The sequence below is a fragment of the Colossoma macropomum genome, unplaced genomic scaffold (assembly GCF_904425465.1).
Source record: "Colossoma macropomum unplaced genomic scaffold, Colossoma_macropomum, whole genome shotgun sequence".
In the NCBI taxonomy this organism is placed as follows: Eukaryota; Metazoa; Chordata; class Actinopteri; order Characiformes; family Serrasalmidae; genus Colossoma; species Colossoma macropomum.
In genome coordinates this window covers 18,807,808-18,826,196 of record NW_023494809.1, presented here as the reverse complement: position 1 = coordinate 18,826,196, position 18,389 = coordinate 18,807,808, and the positions used below count along the sequence as shown (strand labels likewise).

The following is an 18,389-nucleotide window of genomic DNA, read 5'->3' as shown; positions in this document are numbered from 1 at the left end:
GCCATTTTGTTTACTGAAACCACTGGTTAACGTGCACGTGTCTTCTGAATTTTATATATTAATAATAATAATAATAACAATAATAATAATAATAATAATAAAATAGTGGTAAATCTGAAAAAAAGGTCTTTTTTTGGATACTATTTTGCCTTACAACATACAATATACCTGTCAGCCGTGCATATATTTTATAAATACCTTATCGAACAGTTATTGTAAAACGTGGTCTTTTGCATCAAGCAGCGTATTCATAACCATTTTATGTGATGTAGCTTGTAGAGGCATTAGACTCTAAACATGTCTGGTTCTTATCACCACTGTGAACAATTCTGACTTTGTAAGTTTCTCTAGAACAGAGCATTTCACTTCATACTGCTCTGAATGACACTGTTTAATGACAGCTTAATGATTGCAATATGCGTATATTATGAAAAATGGGTGAATTCCCTGTTACGTTAATTCATTCATTGCATTCATTTTTTCAGTATAGCGTGGCTGTGTAAAGTTGATGTATTAGACCATTGGGAAGCGTTCGTAGTGCCTCTAGAGGAGGTAACATTTAGTCTACAGTGGAACAGTGGAAACAGGAAAGCAACCTGCAGGCTCAGATTTCCGTGCCGGCTGCATGCTGAATGTTTTAGAGAGTTTCCGACATGTAATCAGAGACCTGAACAGCGTCTTCCATATACAAGCACACACAATCTGCTGGCTTTGTTTGCAGAGCCTTTAGCTTTTAGCTTGTGGCCTGTCCTGCTACATTCTCCCCTCAAACCGCCTGCTTTTGGGTTCTTGTCTCTTTCCGAGGTGAAAAGCTTCTAACTGACCTTTTGTAATGGGTTCTGGACCTCATACTGAGAGCAGGGCCTCCACACAGAAGCACTCACATTACAACCCAGCCAGAACGCTAATGAATCATACTGTCTCCACTGCCTGCACCACTGGGGCCTGGAGTTTTACCAGCTTTATTCATCTCTCTCGCTTTCTCTCTCTCTCTCGCGCTCTCTTGCTCACTCTTACACGCTTTGTCTCTCTTTATCTGCCTTGCTTTCCCTTTTCTCTTTCTTTACTTACACTTTGTGTCTCTTTGTCTGCCGTGTTCATATCTCTCTCGCTCTCTCTGTCCCTCTCTCTGTTCCTCTCTCTCTCTGTCCCCCTCTCTCTTTTACACTTTCTCTCTGTCTGTTTTGCTCCCCCCTTTCTCTCTTTCTCTCACAATCTCTCTCTTACTCCACCTCATTCTCTCTTCCCCCACTCTCTCTTTTCCCTCACCTCTCGATGTTGCTTGCCCCCTCTGTCTCTTTTTTGTTTCCTTTTTTCTGTCCTTCACTTCCCTTGTCCCTCTCTGTATCTCTCTCACTAACCACTCTCCTTTCTTTCTTTTTTCCCTTTTTTGTGCCTCTTTATATCTTTCTTATTCCACCATTCTCTCTCTTGCTGCCCCCCATCTCTCTCTCTCTCTCTCTCTCAGGCCAGGAGAAGCCTTCAGAACAGGAGTCCAATGAGTCCAAGCACCCGGAGACCATTAACCGTTATGGGAGCATTAACTCTCTCGACTCCACTGCCTCCTCCGGCATCGGCAGCTACAGCACGCAGATGTCCGGCACAGACAACCCAGAGCAGTTTGAGGTCCTCAAACAGCAGAAGGAGATCATTGAGCAGGGCATTGACCTGTAAGCTAAGCTTCTAATGCCTTCAACAAAAAAAACAGTTGCCATTTTATTAGGTACCGCTACAGTGTGTGTGTCACTGCTGTGCTAAGAATAAATCTGTTACCCAATGATAATAATTGTTGTCCAGAGTCTGTGTCAACTTACTGGTGCTTGTGCCTCTTTTAAAGGTTCAACAAAAAACCAAAGAGAGGCATCCAGTACCTGCAGGAGCAAGGCATGCTGGGAACCACCCCTGAGGACATCGCTCAGTTTTTACATCAGGAGGAGAGACTGGATTCTGTAAGCTCTTGGTTATTTTCCAGATAATGCAATTTACAAAAATAATGTGTTTGTGTGGCATAACGTCTGACACCACAGAAAATCACATTAAATTAAATTACATTTTCTATGTTTGTTTGCTCAGCAAAACACTAATATTACAACACAGAGAAATATCATTAGTACAAAAGAGCTCATTTTGTGTGTGTTCATGTTTTTTGGTGTTGTACCTCAAGGAATCACCCATATCATTTGTAGTTATCATGCAATACTTGCTTCAGCTAATCGGTCTCTCATTAAATTAAATCAGTTGTGGTGACGATTGAATTGAATAAATTCCGGTAATGCCGAGGAGTAGTGATGCCCACAAATGAAACTTTGTGGCTGAAATTCAGGTCGAAAACTGAAACCAGTAACCTACAAAAGCTGACAATAAATAAAAACATACATAAAATAAACTTACCAAATTATTACAGTGTGTGGGCTACATGTGGCATAGAATCCAGTGTCCTTGACAACAGAGAGCAGTTGAACTAGTGAAACTAAATAGTTGAATAACTGTTGAATGAGGGTAAAGGTCAGTATTTCTAAGAAATAAGATGACTGTAATTTTACAGATTTTTAACCTTATTGAGAAAACATACTTTTACTGTTAATTAATGGATTTTGTCTGGCATCCCTGCTTCTGGACTTTACAGTTTGTTTTCTTTTTAAACTTTATTTTTGTCCAAATTGTTTTGGCTGAAATTTTGGTGCATCCCTGTCGAGGAGACATCTGGAACCAAATCTGTGGTGTTCTAACAAAAAAATCTACTACTTTCTGGAAAACAAGAAATTTGTATTCGGATTTACTGCATTCATGTTTTTATTTATGCTAATGCTATATATGCTTGTTTTTACAAGCAAGAGAGCGTTTACTGCTTTGTTTTAAACAACTTGCGTAGATGCCTATGACTTTGCACAGTAATTATATTACTAATATATGCTATTAATATGCTGTAAACAATACTCAGTGACAAAAAACATGAATCACAGTCCTCAAATTTCTGCCACAGAAAACACTTAGACGCTTGGGCTTCTTATCTTGATAAGGAAGATCAAGTATTTCCGAACTCCCATTCCAAAAAGACTTGACAGTTTTGGGTGAGTGTTGGTGTTGTTTTCAGCAGCCGTGCTCTTGTTAGGCAGCCTCATCATCAGCGGGCCTCGAGGGTCTCTCCATTCTGCCGGGACGTGTGTGAAAAAGAACTCTCTTAACATCTGCTCTGAAAACGAGAGCTCCTCGACGCCAAGCCTGCAGCTTGCTGAAAAGACTCTAGAGCACCCGCCAAGACGTGTATTTATCACATTATGCTCATCAAAGGAGGGAAAATGGCACATTTTCATGCTTTGTGCCTGGTGAATAGAGACAAATAAAGATTTGAATTCCGAATACTTTAGCTTGAAAGTCAGCTAAGGGGCTAGGGATGTTGTGGCTGCTTATGCTGACCATTGTGTCTGTTACTGACGCTGCAGTTTCACAATTGCAGTAGAAACTGGCAATCGATATCTTGTTTGAAAGGCTATAGTCTAAAAACACTATTAAATAGTCTAAAGAAAACAAATAAATTGACCTCTTCTCTTTGATCTTAAAAAGGAGACCTAATAAGAAATTGAAGAACTAGTGAAGAAACTTGTGATATTAATCTTGTGCACAAGCATTAATAGCATATAGCATATTATATTGTGGACATTTTTTCTTATGGTTTAAAGGGCAGAAATGTTAAATATGGGGCAATTTCGTCTGTTAATTCTCAAGTACGGGGCACAAATTCCCACAGTATGATCTAAATCTAATAATATAATATGAATGAAGTGCTAGTCTACCGTTCAAAGGTTTGGAATCATTTGCCATGTAGAAAAATTCTTACAAATTAACTTATTAATTAACTTCAATTAATTAATGTATTAATTAATTATTAATTAACTTACAAATTATGGATTTAAATATTACACATTATTCACCAGAATGTATTTTTAGATGTATGTTTATCTACCTGCATATTTGATCTCCACTTTTGAAATATGACGACTTCTAAAATTGATTTTATTACAAATTTAATAGAACAATGTTATATGGGGTTCTCAGTTATTTTATAGTCTTCTATTGATCTGTTTATCATTCTGGACACATCTAATGTTTCTTAATTTTTATCCTGTATCCTGATTGTGTCATGGAGTTAATACATTAAAACCATTTTACCTTTCATGTTACAGATTCAAGCTGGTGAGTTTCTGGGAGACAACGATCGCTTCAACAAAGAAGTGATGTATGCCTATGTGGACCAAATGGATTTCCAGGGTAAAGACTTTGTGTCGGCCCTGCGGATGTTCCTGGAGGGCTTCCGGCTCCCTGGAGAAGCCCAGAAAATCGATCGCCTGATGGAAAAATTTGCTGCTAGATATTTAGAGTGCAACCAAGGGTGAGTGGGCTTCTCTTCAGCTCTCTTGAGTGAAGTGTAATGAAGCATAGTTAGTAGACAGTGCAGCTCATGTTTTAAATATGTTGTATTTTTGTGTTTTTTCTCCGTAGGCAAACACTGTTTGCGAGTGCAGACACAGCGTATGTCCTTGCTTATTCAATCATTATGCTGACTACAGACCTCCATAGTCCACAGGTGAGAGCATCTCTTTGTCTGTTTGCTGAATTCTTGACTTCAGAAAGCAATTTTCTCACTTAGGCATAGTCCTCAGTCAGACAGACAATACATTCTTGAAGTCTGTGACTTATAATATGAAGGCTGAAGGTGTGAATGCATGTTGGAATGTCATGGCATAAAGTCAGTGCCTTTTCAACACAATGATGTGTTCTTCAGCACAGATTCTTTCCAGTAGCGTCAAAAAAAAGTGTGGAAAGTTGAATCCTCCTGAGCAGTAACATGTAATAAATTGTTTCTTTTCTCTTTTTGCTTGACAGGTGAAGAATAAAATGACAAAAGAGCAATACATCAAGATGAATAGAGGGATCAATGATAGTAAAGATTTGCCCGAAGAGTATTTGTCAGCTATCTATGATGAAATCGCTGGGAAGAAAATATCCATGAAGGAAACAAAGGAATTAACACTCAAATCAAATAAACAAAGTGAGTTTTGCATGCTGTGCTATGATTACATTTTTGCATTTATCACTGCACTGGAATGGATGTGTCAAAGACGATTTTACAGCCATCAGTATCTCAGATTACCCGCTTGAAGAGATGATGAAATCTCTCTCAAGTCATCATCCTCAGAATGTAACATTTCAGCTTTGTTAACAGCACAGAAATTCATTATAATGCTTAATTCCAGGCCTCTTGTTTCAACTTGTCATTTGTCATGACCCTGATATGCATATTTAAGCAGATTAAATGTTAAAGTAAACCAGCAAAACAAGATCATTTTGTTCAGTGGTGAATTGATTATTCGTAATTACACCCACTGTGAGATGAGTAATGTCCCAAGATCAGTGGTCAACCAGTCTAAATGATATAGTGCAAGTATAGTATATGCTGTGCTGATGTTCCTGGGTCAGGTGTGGCCAGTGAGAAGCAAAGGCGGCTGCTTTACAATGTGGAAATGGAGCAGATGGCAAAGACGGCTAAGGCTCTGATGGAGGCAGTGAGCCATGTTCAGGCTCCGTTCACCAGCGCCACTCATTTGGAGCATGTCCGGCCAATGTTTAAGGTGCAACACACACACACAAATTTATTTATAAGCTTTAACTCCTTAAACTTTAAAGAACTGTTGAATTGGTCCACACTTTAATGCCTTACTTCCATAACTTTTTAGAGTACTGTTCAAAAGTCAGAGACTGGCCTTCATTTATTTGAATACAAGTTATTCATTTTTCACTTGTACTTAATGGCCATTTTAAAATTTTAAATTTGATATTGATTAAATGAAGGGTGGTCTTTGACTTTGACAGTACTGTACATATAAGCATCATTTTAAATATCGAATAATTCACAGCAAATACTGAATAACATAACTTAAGATAAATAACTGTATGATAAGCTTGGACTTTAAGAGGTTAATGCCCAGTAATGTGTTCCTCGAATTTATTTGTGGTTCTCTGAATGCCAGATGCATTGTCTAGCCTGCAGAATATTGTTCAGTTCCCTGTGTTGGCATTAATGACGCATGACCTTTTCTCCATAGCTGGCCTGGACGCCGTTCTTAGCAGCATTCAGTGTGGGCCTGCAGGACTGTGATGACACCGAGGTGGCTTCTCTTTGCCTGGAGGGTATCCGCTGTGCCATCAGAATAGCCTGTATCTTTACTATTCAGGTACAAGCTCTTAAGCGTGCCACCTACCAAGAGTGACCTTATTGATTTTTTGCTGGCAATTGTTTTTTTTTTTTCACACATTATGCTGGTTTTTATTTCCAAAGGGCAGTCAATGTGTCCAAGAACAACACTTTTAAGGTCCTCTGTCATATCATATTAAATGTTCTGTCATTATTTGGCACTTAATTGGCTGGATTGGCTTTTTAGTTAGCAATCCAGTTTAAGATGTCAGAAAAGTGAAGTGGAGCTGTTTGAAGTCTGTCACGCAAGCTGGAAGGTGTAAAGGCTGAACCACGGTTTAAAGAATTCTTATCTGGCGTTCAGTTTGTCGTTATGGATGCATTCAGATCAGCCAAGCAAGGTGTTCTACAGGGTATGGTTTTAGGCCCTTTTTGCTTTTATTTGTACTTATATGCTTTGTCTTGGGAAAATTACTGGTAGGTTTGAGTTGTTGTACAACTGCAGTATGACTCTTTTATTCCAATACATCTGACATGAATGCTTATTCTTTAGCAACTTGCTTAAACAAAATAAATTGGATAAAGCAGATCTTTCTCTGATTATTTATTTATTTATTTATTTATTTTTATTTTGACAAATAGTAAAAATCTCATTATTGACAGTATTTAAATGTCTCTGCCTTCTGTGGTTTGATAGTCAGTTAGCTCATAACTTCATAACAATCAATTTGTTCCAGCTCTGTAATACTGCTAGGATTAGAGTACTTCTGTCAGTGCCAGATGCAGAGTGTCTATACTGTCTTAATCTAGGATTGACTATGACATTGCACTTTTTGTCATGGTACAAACTAAATCTCTTAACAAACTTCAGTTTGTACAAAATAATGCCCCCTGTATCCTTAGTTATAATCTTCATTATCGCAACATTCCTGTACTCTCAAATCTCTACTCGCTTTCTATTCATTTTTGTCTCTTTTTCACACATTGCATCTTTTCTTTTGGCACTTCATCGTTGTTTTAGCTATGTCTTACGTCTATGTTGACAGCTTATCTCGGCTCTGCAGCTTTTTTTTAATTTCAACTCAAGTATACTTTTACATGTATGTATTTTACATGTATGTACATATTACATGCCTGCTGGGGTTCAGAAATAAAGATAAATGTGAAATTTATTTGATTTTATTTTTGTTGTTGTACTGAATGTTTTGCGCTGTGGTTTCCAGCTGGAGCGGGATGCGTACGTGCAGGCTCTGGCTCGCTTCACCTTGCTGACAGCCAGCTCGGGAATCACTGAGATGAAGCAGAAGAACATAGACACTATCAAAACCCTCATCACAGTGGCTCATACTGACGGGAACTATCTGGGAAATTCCTGGCATGAGGTAAGCTGTTCCTGCAACTAGCCATGACTGACTCTGCGATTAGACCACAGCTGCTTCATCCTCTGTGATTAGACCACAACTACCTACTTCTCTCTCTTCAGTGGAACCACAGCTACTTCTGGCTGTAGGATTAATACACGGCTACCTTCTTTTGACTGTATGATTAGATCACAGTTATCTGTATCTGACTGCATGATTAGACCACAGTTTCTGACTTTACAATTACACCACAACTAGCTACTGCTGAGTCTATGAAAAGACCGCAACTAACCATAACTAGTTACTTCTTACTCTATGATTAGACCACAAGCAGGTATTCCTGCGTTTTCTGTGAGGTCACATCTAGCTACGCAGCTAGCCCACAACAAGCTACTTTTAACTGTACAGCAATTCTCCAACTGTCTGCTCTTTATGTTGCAACCAAATACTCACAACATTTTGATATGACTAACTACAAGAACCTCGCTCCTGGGTATTCCTAACTCCTCTTTTTCTGACAGAGATTGAGTGTATATTTGTATTTCCTGTAGATTCTAAAGTGCATTAGCCAGCTGGAGCTGGCCCAACTCATAGGGACAGGGGTGAAGGCTCGCTACATATCTGGAACCGTCCGGGGTAAAGAGGGCCTCATCACCAGCACCAAAGAGCAGACTTCAGACGAATACCTGGGCCTCGGTCAGTACGAATGTCCACGCTGCTTCATCATCTGAACTGTAGTCTTAGGTTGAAGTGCAGTATACCTTCTCTTATGTAATGTAAGGGTGTTAATTCAAGGGGTGGCTTGTCAGTCTGAAGGTGGCTGTTCAGTTGCATCTGTTTTGGAATATTCTATGATTATATTAAATAAATGATACTTTTTTATGTCAAAATCATATGTTAAATAAATAGTTTCACCAGTCGCCTTTGTTTGTACAGGGATTTATTAAAAATAGTTCTTAATCATGCCAAAATAGTCAGATAAAATCATATTGAAATTTGTGATGTAAATCAGAGATTTACACACATTTTATAATGCTAACACTTATGGATTTGTTTGAATGTTACTTTGTTTATCTGTATGAAATAAAGTGTAGTTGCACCACAGATGTCCATTCTTTGTTTTCTTCTGTTTCTCAGTGGGGGGGAATGTAGATAGAAAGCAGATTGCCAGCATACAGGAATCCATCGGAGAAACCAGCTCCCAAAGTGTTGTGGTGGCTGTGGACAGGTACAGTGCTGTTTGACATTTCTGCTGTTATTTAATATGCTAGTTTGCTGTTACTAACATTGTCATGATTTTTTGTTATTGTAGGATATTTACAGGATCCACTAGATTGGATGGCAATGCTATCGGTGGGTATCATGACATAAATGATATTGTATGTGTATTGTATGTGTACATAATATCCATAACTATAATTTTCATAGCCTTGTAACTGTGTTTGAGTGATAATTTAAAAAAAAATAATGTTGAACACCATTTTCTGGCTTTTGCAGTTGATTTTGTACGCTGGCTTTGTGCCGTATCGATGGACGAACTCGCCTCCCCGACGCACCCTCGCATGTTCAGCCTGCAGAAGATTGTGGAGATTTCTTACTACAACATGGGCCGTATCAGGCTCCAGTGGTCCAGAATCTGGGAGGTGATCGGAGATCATTTCAACAAAGTGAGTACATTTTAGTGCCAAATCTACTAACCTGAGCTGGATAGAATGTTTTCAAGTGCAGGTAATCTGAAATTTATCATTCTGTTTCAAGTGTAAAGCACTAGCAGTTTGACATCTCAAATTTATGAGCAGTTTGTCTTGAATGGCACTGTGGAAAGTAGTAAAGGTAGCAAGGTAATAAAATCTCTCCCTCTCTCTCTTAGGTTGGTTGTAATCCCAATGAGGATGTCGCTATCTTTGCTGTGGATTCGCTCAGGCAGCTATCCATGAAATTTTTAGAGAAAGGAGAGTTGGCCAATTTCAGGTTTCAGAAGGACTTCTTGAGGCCGTTTGAGCACATCATGAAAAAGAACAGGTGAAGGTCTTTTTACCTGACACTCCTCCTGATCTCAGTGGAAAAAATGTGTCAATGAGTACAAGCTTCATTTTGAGTAAAGTGATATGTTTATCTTCCACAGTGTCTGCAGGTCCTTATAGTTTTAAAATGTCCAAAATGATCTTTTACAAATGGAAAAAACTTATGTAATAAAGTCTTTACTTGGTCTTTTTGACCAAGACATTTGAGACATTTGATTTCACATGCACGTTGAAATTACAGAGTTGCTGGGTGCATTACTTTGAAGCATGTTCTTATATTTTGTATATCACCACTGCAAATTTGGTCTTCAATATAAAGTGGCATTAAAATGTCTTCAGAAACATAAAGAGACTTCAAGAATGATTACAGACATGCTGTCTTTCATAAGTAGTGGTTTAGTGAGTTCAAGTCTGTTTTTACTTCTTCTGTTCATCCAAAACCTCTGCCAGTGAAGTTTGTCATGGCAATTGTGAGGTACACATAAAAAAAAAACTTCAGCGAATCAAACACATACAGTCATCTGTAACACATGGTGGAGGTAGTGCCATAACTCAACATATGTATGGCAGTCTCTGCAAACTTCCACATCTTGTAATAAAAAAATATTGGCAGTGCAGCACTGCATTGTCAAAACATATCTATTTGTTCTACGCTACTTTTGCTTTAACTTTGAACTGCCATTGTGTGGATGATTCTCTGTGCTACAAGACAAGGACCTAAAATGCAGGGATGAGGCAACAAGGAGTTCACCAGGGGAATGAAATGCGGAAAAGTCAGTTTACTAAATTAAATTCAGTTGAGCATTCATTTCACTTGCTGAAAAGGGAGACTAAAGTCAGAGACCCCATGAAATTAACAGGAACCTGCCTGCAGCAAAAGCTTTACAAAGCAAATAAAGAGTGATGGTGGTATAGTGGTGTTATCAGTGTGTCACAGACCCTGATGCAGGCATTGCTTTTTAAGACATTGACTTTCAGGTCAATTCTGGGTAACTCCGGCACTACGCAGTGTCTTTGCTCAGAGTAATCCTTTACAAATTACTAGCTACTTACAAACTGTAATAGGATTTGTTTATTTATTACTCATTGGAAATGTGTTTCGCTGCTAATTACATGACCCTGTAAATCACAAACAAGTCTGTACTAATTGAGAAGTACAAGAGAAACCCCAGTGCTTTATTTCAGAAGAAATAGTAAGCATCCTTAAAAGCCATGTCACTATACCTGCCTTTGCTCTAGTCAGAAGAAAGTTGATAATTTTATAGTAGCTGCCTCTAATTAAAATATCTATGGATAAAATACCATATAGCTTACCTCACTGTTTCAGCTGTCCAACAAGTAATGATATGTTAGTTAAATTATGTCTCACAAGCATGAATGCATACGGCATATGTAGTTTTTTAGATTTCATGTTAGTACATAGACTGATTTTAGATGAGGTTTACAGCAGGAAAGCTATTTCAAGATTGGGCATAACGTTACAGTGTTTTTATCAAAATAAATAAAGAAATTGAGAATATACTCTTTGAAATATCCACTCTCATCCTCCTTATTGTGCAACTTGCCCACAGTCGCTCTGAACTGTGAACTGGCAGAGGTAGTGCATTAAAAAAAATACATAAAAGGGCAGCCGCAGATAACAGAAGATTTGTGCTTTAAATGTACAAATGAAAATTATAAATAATGCAAGTGATGAGATTCTAATTAAATCAGTATCTGTAATTCTAGGAATGTAAACAACAATGTAAAATTGTAAACAGCAGTGTTCTACACTACTTAATCTGATTATTTTGAACTGCATTACCCCCAACACTGCCTCTGATTCTGCTCATCAGAAAGTCATCGTTAGATGATAACAGATGTAAATATTGTTTCTTCTCCTATATAAAGGTAGTGTTTTTAGAGATATAACAGCAAACACATGTTTTGATTTATTTTAATTTATACTATTGTGTTACTTTATCTCAGTACATAGTGATACGGGAGAATAGGGGATGGCAGAGTGCTGTTATTATCAAAACTACTTGTTGCACCAAAACCTTTTCTCAAAACAATAATAAAACAGGGTCTCAGGCATCAACAATTTTTTGTAATGTTTTATGTAATATATTTCTGTGAGGTAGGTATATTTTCTTTAGAGACATTAAACAATTCAGATGTCTGGTTCCTGACTGAGACATTAACATTTGTCATAAATAGATGTTAAGATTTTCTTTCTTCTATATAAAAGTAATGTTTTTGAGATACAACAGCAAATATTTACTTTTTTATTTTATTTTATGCTGTTGTTTTACTTTATCCCTTTACATAGTGAGAATAAGGAATGGCAGAGTTTTGTTCAAAAATATATAGATCATGATTGTATCATATATTCATTTCATGTCATTTAAGAGGCATTAAACTCTTCAGATGTCTGGTTTGTAAATAAATTGTAGTTTTACTTGATTTTCACCCTTTCATTTGTTTAGTGTAGAACCAGTTACATAAGCAAGCAGCAAGTTTTAGGTATATTCTCGCTTTTTCCAGATCTTTTTCCACATGTTCTGACATGTATGGTATAAAGCTGTAGAATTTGGCTGGAGTTGGTAAAATCACCTCACCCATCTGTTGGCAGCTGTGAAGAGAGGTTGTCTGAGGCCACACACACCCTGCAGAGTTTGGTGGTCATTAAACCTAAACAGCAAGCAGTCGTTTCTGCCTCAAGCCCACACTCACACATGCACACAGGCCAATGTCAAAAGTGATTAGACCTTAACTTTGGACTGAGGGTAAAACGAGCTTATCTGTATGTGTTAGCTGTTGCTGACTTAAGTAGGAAATGTTATTTTTGCTGTTGTTTCTTAGGGATTTTAGTCTTTTAGAATGTGCCATCTCAGTCAGAGTGCACTGGCCCACATTTTTAAAGATTCCACTGCCTTTACCCGCTTTAAAAGAAACAGTAAGTACAACCCCGGGTTAAATTAACCCTGTGTGAATTGACAGGTCATATTCTGTGTTCTCTGTGGTTCGAATCAAGCCGATATGTATTGCCCTGCCTCAAGTATATGACTCTGAATGTTAAAACATGGTAAATGACATTGAAAAAGTTTGATTTATGTGGTGATGTTGACAATTGGCTGTTAATTCCCAAGCTAATGACAATGCTAATCCATTTATTTAAGACTGCTATGTGGATGGTTAGGGGAATCAAATAAAAAGGCTAAATTACATGTTTTTTGGAGTAAGTTGTGCATAAATTGAGCAGCCTCTCCCATCTGTGTATTTTATGTATATAGATATCTTCTACTTAAACAGATGTCCTAAGGTAAATGTGCATTGCACTACCACCCCATAGAAAAATTAAAAACTTTCTGAGTAGTCCTTAAAGCCGCACTATGTAAGATTTTGTGGTTAAATTTGAAAGAAGTAGAATTGCTGAGTCAGGAGGGGAAAAAAGCATGCCAAAATAGGATGTGTATGCGCTGCTGTGAGTCGCCCTGTAAAGCCTGAATTAATAATTTACAAGTCAGAGGTTTCAGGTATCATATCACTGGAGTTTTTGGTACCATGTCTTTATGTAATAACATCACACGTACAGACTCAAAAAAAAAAAGGTCTGGGTCAGTGTTTAGGTCTCAGATGCAAAATCAATAATATGCCGAAGAAAATACAATGACAATAGTAGATAATTCACTTACATCCTCGGAAGATGCATCTTTCACCAAGTTTTGACGGAGTTCTCTTTGAATTCTCTTTCAATCACTTGCTATCATCAGATTCATCCGCTCAGGTGAAGGAGTCTAAACCACAACCCATATTACAAAATGTTTCTTCTGCATGTCCCCAAAACTGTAACTAAGTACTGTCACTGTTTAAATTCTTATAATCACGTTATAATTACTAACTTAATGAAGAGAATTTCATTACTTTCATAACTTGTATCTCTTAGATAACATTAATTTTGTGAGATTAATTAGTATCATATGGATATGTATTTTTATTTATTTATTTACTTATTTGGATTTTGTGTGCATGTGCTAGCTGTGGCAGATGACTGTGCAATTTGAATTGTGAATATGAGCAGCAACATAAAAACGGCAAACAATTTGTTGAAGCATCAAATCACACTAAGATGAAACTGATGGGTAAAGATCCCTGTGCCAAAAAAGAGAGAGACCCAGTCTCACCTAAACAGGCCAGACTTTCATTCAGGATCAGCTCTGTAAGCTTCACATTTTATTCTACTACTAGTTTCTACTGGCTAGTTTCTCAGTTTTCCTGATTGTAATCAGCATAACTAGCTGCTTCTCGTAGATCACACTCTTCAGGAAGTAATTAGTTATCCCCTTACAGTTTGAGAGATATAATTAGTCATTTGTAATGGATTACTTTTTTTGCATAACTACCCTGACAGTGGTGTTTGTATTGTTGACACATTTCTGTTTGCATCTGTGCAGATCGCCCACCATCAGGGACATGGTGGTCCGTTGCATAGCTCAAATGGTGAACTCTCAGGCAGGAAATATCCGCTCAGGCTGGAAGAACATCTTCTCTGTCTTCCACCTGGCAGCGTCCGATCAGGACGAGAGCATCGTGGAACTGGCGTTCCAAACCACTGGACATATCGTCAGTAAGTGACCAACTGCATGTTTTTGTTATTTATAATGAATTAACATTTAATTAATACATGTACATTGTTAACAAAGCACAGCCTGTGAAGTCTGGAGACACCTAGGCTTTAAAAGTGTTTTTGATAAATAAACACTTGTCAACTCGCAATAACTTAACATTAAATAGAAAGCTGTTTAGATCAGCCTTACATTAACAGCCTTGTGAAAGCTAAAAAAACAGAAGGAACACATGACAAAATACCATCATTTTATCCCCTTGTTGTGATGCTCTCAGACCTTCCAGGTGTTTAAACCAACTTTTAGCCAAGTGTCAGTCAACGCTTTTAAAAAAACAGATCAATAGTTAGGACGAACTTGCTTCTACTAAGAAGAAAAGACATTTTAATGAACATGAAGTTTTGTTTTCAAGCTAAATACACCCAAAGGATAAGAAAATGGCTCCTTTATGGTTAAAAAGTAATTGCTTACTTAATTGAATAATAACAGTGAAAATCAATCATAGGAGGGCAAGGTGACCCTAAACTTTTGACAGGAAGGTTTTCTTCCTGGCATTGCTAAGCCATTTCAGTTGATTTGCCACATTGTTGATGCCAGGTAAACGTAACCATGACTTTTTGCCAAACTTGAAAAATGCAATCATGGGATTAGTAATTGTATTCTTTTTAATCCCTTTTCAACATTTGTTCAGACATAACCCCTCAACCCCATACTTACCATTCAGTCATCATTTAAGACTTATTATTCAGAATTAACTACTGAAACTGATGTGTAGTACATAGTTATAAGAGTGAGGAATTCAAGTTTGAACGTATAGACTGATCATTACAGTTTTTTTTTTGTTACAGGTTTTCTCTGTATTATAGGTTTTATCTGTACTGTAGAGTTCAGTTGTGCTTTCCATCATGTAGGTGTAGACTGAGGTATCAGTGCTTAGTGTCTGTCTTGTCTTACAGCGAATGTATTCGAGAAGCACTTCCCTGCCACCATCGACTCCTTCCAGGACGCCGTCAAGTGTCTGTCAGAGTTTGCCTGTAATGCTTCTTTCCCCGACACCAGCATGGAGGCAATCCGTCTGATCCGCCACTGCGCCAAATATGTCTCTGACAGGCCTCAGGTCAGCCTAAGACTTCACTCAATAAAATAGTCAGTCTCAGTTCTGCTGTTATGATGATATGCTTAAGATGTTAAACAGTTTGTAACTGGACAGTAACAGAGAGGAAGAACAAGCCATTCACTCACAACAGCACAGACCAGCATGGCAGTTGAATGCTTCAAATGTAATCCGACTCTGTCAGCACAATAATCATAAACATATTACGTAACACATAAATACGATAAACAGTATTCAATATACAACATATGCAACATACACTATGTGCACCAAAAGTTTTGGGACACACCTTTTAATCATTGAATACAGGTGTTTCATTCAGTTGCCCCAGGTGTAAAGAATCAAGCACCTAGCCATGCAGTCTGCCTTTACAAAGATTTGTGAAAGATGGGTTGTTCTAAAGAGCTCACTTAAATTGAGCATGTTACTGTAGTAGGATGCCACCATTGCAAAGTCAGTTCGTGAAATTTCTTCCCTCCTAGATTGTGCCAACTGTAAAGTTTGGTGGAGGAGGGATAATGCTATAGGGCTGTTTTTAGAGATTGGCCTAGGCCCCTTAGTTTCACTTAGTTTGTAGTTTGGACAATGATATGTTTGCAACTTTGTGGGAACAGTTTGGGGAAGGCCTTTTTCTGTTCCAGTATGACTGAGCCCCAGTGCACAAAGCAAGGTCCATAAAGGCATGTTTGGGTGAGTTTGGTGTGAAAGACGTTGACTGGCCCACACAGAGCCCTGGCCTCAACCCCATCAAACACCTTTGGGATGAACTAGAAGGGAGATTGTGGTCCACCTCACAAATCGCTTTCTGGATGAATGGGCAAAAATCCCCACAGACACACTCAAAAATCTTGTAGGAAGCTTCCCAGAAAAGTGGAAGCTGTTATAGCTGCCAAGTAAACCAACTCTATATTAATGCCTATGAATTTAGAATAGGATGTCATAAACGCTCTTGTAGGTGTAATGTGTAGAAGTCCCAATACTTTTGTCCATATTGTGTATGTATAGTATAGAAGAACTAAGGAAAATTACAAAATAATTTCATCAATGCAGTGTTACAAAGGTTTAAAATGTAACCTACAGATGTAATGATATTCACCACGCAGAAGGATTTAGTAACCTTATCGCAAAAGGAAAAAAGCTATTATAGAAATGAGTTGTCTTAGACAGACGATATTTAATTTTCACATACATATGTACATTGAGCTTTCATTCCTAATATTCTCTGGAATGTGAGTTAAAATTGAGAATCAGCAAAAGCATATAAAAATATAAGTAATTACACATATTGAAAGATGTGGAAAAACAAATTGTGAAAAGATTTTTGGTCATATCACCCAACCAGTATGAAGGAAATATAGAATTAGAGATGCACTGAGGACAGAAACTCTATTTTTTTTCTTCTCTTTAAAGGCTGAATTTGCCCAGGGCTTTGGTTATGGTACCATCATAAATGGTTTAGGAAGTAGCATGGCTTATGCTTGTGCTAATTGAGGATTAGAGAAGTCAGCCCACAGTTCTGGCAAAATTCTGGGAGAATTTGGGAGGGTTGCCAGATTGAGAGAGAGGGAACCTCCACTGATCTGTAAATATGACCTAAATCAAACCAGTATGTGCGGTGTTTTCTGTAAGGAGAGGGAGTTTATTTGTTTCTCTGTGCAGAATTTTACCTTTGCTGTATTGAATTATGAGATGTTTTCTCTAATGGCAGGCGTTTAAAGACTACACAAGTGATGACATGAATGTAGCTCCAGAAGATCGGGTGTGGGTCCGAGGCTGGTTCCCCATCCTGTTCGAACTCTCCTGCATCATCAACAGGTGCAAGCTGGATGTCCGGACCAGGTCAGTGCAACTGCTTACTAAGGCAGGGTTGGAGCTGGATTAGGTTTACCTGGGGAGATGCTATAGTTGCAGACAAGATAAGTGATCTTAATCCAGTATGAATGTGCAGTGAGTTTAGTTTTTACAGTCTGAAAGTTGTAATTGTGGAATGATTTTAATCCAATATGAATCTGCTGTGTGTGTGTGTGTGTGTGTGTGTGTGTGTGTGTGTGTGTGTGTAGTTTTAACAGTCTGACAGTAATAAATGTGATGTGGATGTTCTTCTGTAATTCGCTAGATGCGGATCTCCCTCAGTATTAGTAGTCCTGTTCCAAACCTCACGTTAAAAGAATAACAAAACCAACATATACACACAACCATGATGCGAATTGCTGTCGTTATGGAGTGTCTTATGCGTAAGGCTGTCATGAACATACATCCTGGCCATCTGTAGGAATTTATAGAAATTAGACAGTTTGTTAAATCTGTAACAACAGTGCAGTCAAATCCTACACATTACGTTCCACAACCTCCTCCAGGAACTAATCCAGCTCCAGTAGTATTTAAGGCTCATAACCTTGTAAGATTTAGCTTGCCTTTTGAAAGTGGCTAGATTACTGAAAGAACTTGCACTTTTATGCTAAACCTGCTAGCCTTGCTATAAGTTCAAGTGCTAATCTTAATTACTGTAAGATTATAAAACTTATTGACCTCAAATCTGTATAAAAGATGACGTCTGCCAGCAACATTAAATTAAGTATCTGAAGAGCATGTAGATATCAGGCAACCATAAGTTCTTGGGAAAAGAAGGCAGCCTGCTGTGGTGCTTGTGGTTAAATCTGATAATACCCTGAAATGGAGGTAAAGCAGAGCTCAGCAGTAGTGACTGTTGGCTGAGTACTTTAAGAACTAACTGAGTGTCTGTGTGTGTGTGTGTGCTTCAGGGGTTTGACAGTAATGTTTGAAGTGATGAAGACTTATGGTCACACTTATGAGAAGCACTGGTGGCAAGACTTGTTCCGTATCGTCTTCAGAATTTTTGACAACATGAAGCTACCAGAGCAGCGAACTGAGGTATGTAAATATTAGGGATGCACTATGAATTTTTGTGTCCAATTTCTATTTCTTTTTACGGTCAAATTGCCCGATAACTGATATTTTTCGATTAGCCTTTTAACTCTGAGTAAATGAATACATGAGCACACTAGGACATTTCCAGCTCTTTTTATTAGCCAAACTTATTTTGCCAAACATTTTTTTTAATATCAGTTG

General features: G+C 37.9%; 1 protein-coding gene across 2 annotated transcripts in view; it reads left to right on the top strand.

The window, feature by feature from the left end:
* Nucleotides 1-18,389, top strand: part of arfgef1 (ADP-ribosylation factor guanine nucleotide-exchange factor 1 (brefeldin A-inhibited)) — a 95,768-nt gene that overhangs the window by 64,719 nt on the left and 12,660 nt on the right. For both annotated transcript variants that reach the window (XM_036558578.1, XM_036558577.1), the window contains 17 exons: nucleotides 1,469-1,670; nucleotides 1,838-1,949; nucleotides 4,185-4,390; nucleotides 4,501-4,585; nucleotides 4,885-5,050; nucleotides 5,479-5,630; nucleotides 6,105-6,233; nucleotides 7,417-7,575; nucleotides 8,106-8,250; nucleotides 8,692-8,782; nucleotides 8,867-8,907; nucleotides 9,052-9,221; nucleotides 9,425-9,576; nucleotides 14,015-14,187; nucleotides 15,142-15,302; nucleotides 17,008-17,138; nucleotides 18,062-18,191. In XM_036558578.1, coding sequence (XP_036414471.1) covers nucleotides 1,469-1,670; nucleotides 1,838-1,949; nucleotides 4,185-4,390; nucleotides 4,501-4,585; nucleotides 4,885-5,050; nucleotides 5,479-5,630; nucleotides 6,105-6,233; nucleotides 7,417-7,575; nucleotides 8,106-8,250; nucleotides 8,692-8,782; nucleotides 8,867-8,907; nucleotides 9,052-9,221; nucleotides 9,425-9,576; nucleotides 14,015-14,187; nucleotides 15,142-15,302; nucleotides 17,008-17,138; nucleotides 18,062-18,191 — 2,405 coding nt within the window. The remainder of the gene's footprint in view (nucleotides 1-1,468; nucleotides 1,671-1,837; nucleotides 1,950-4,184; nucleotides 4,391-4,500; nucleotides 4,586-4,884; nucleotides 5,051-5,478; nucleotides 5,631-6,104; nucleotides 6,234-7,416; nucleotides 7,576-8,105; nucleotides 8,251-8,691; nucleotides 8,783-8,866; nucleotides 8,908-9,051; nucleotides 9,222-9,424; nucleotides 9,577-14,014; nucleotides 14,188-15,141; nucleotides 15,303-17,007; nucleotides 17,139-18,061; nucleotides 18,192-18,389) is intronic.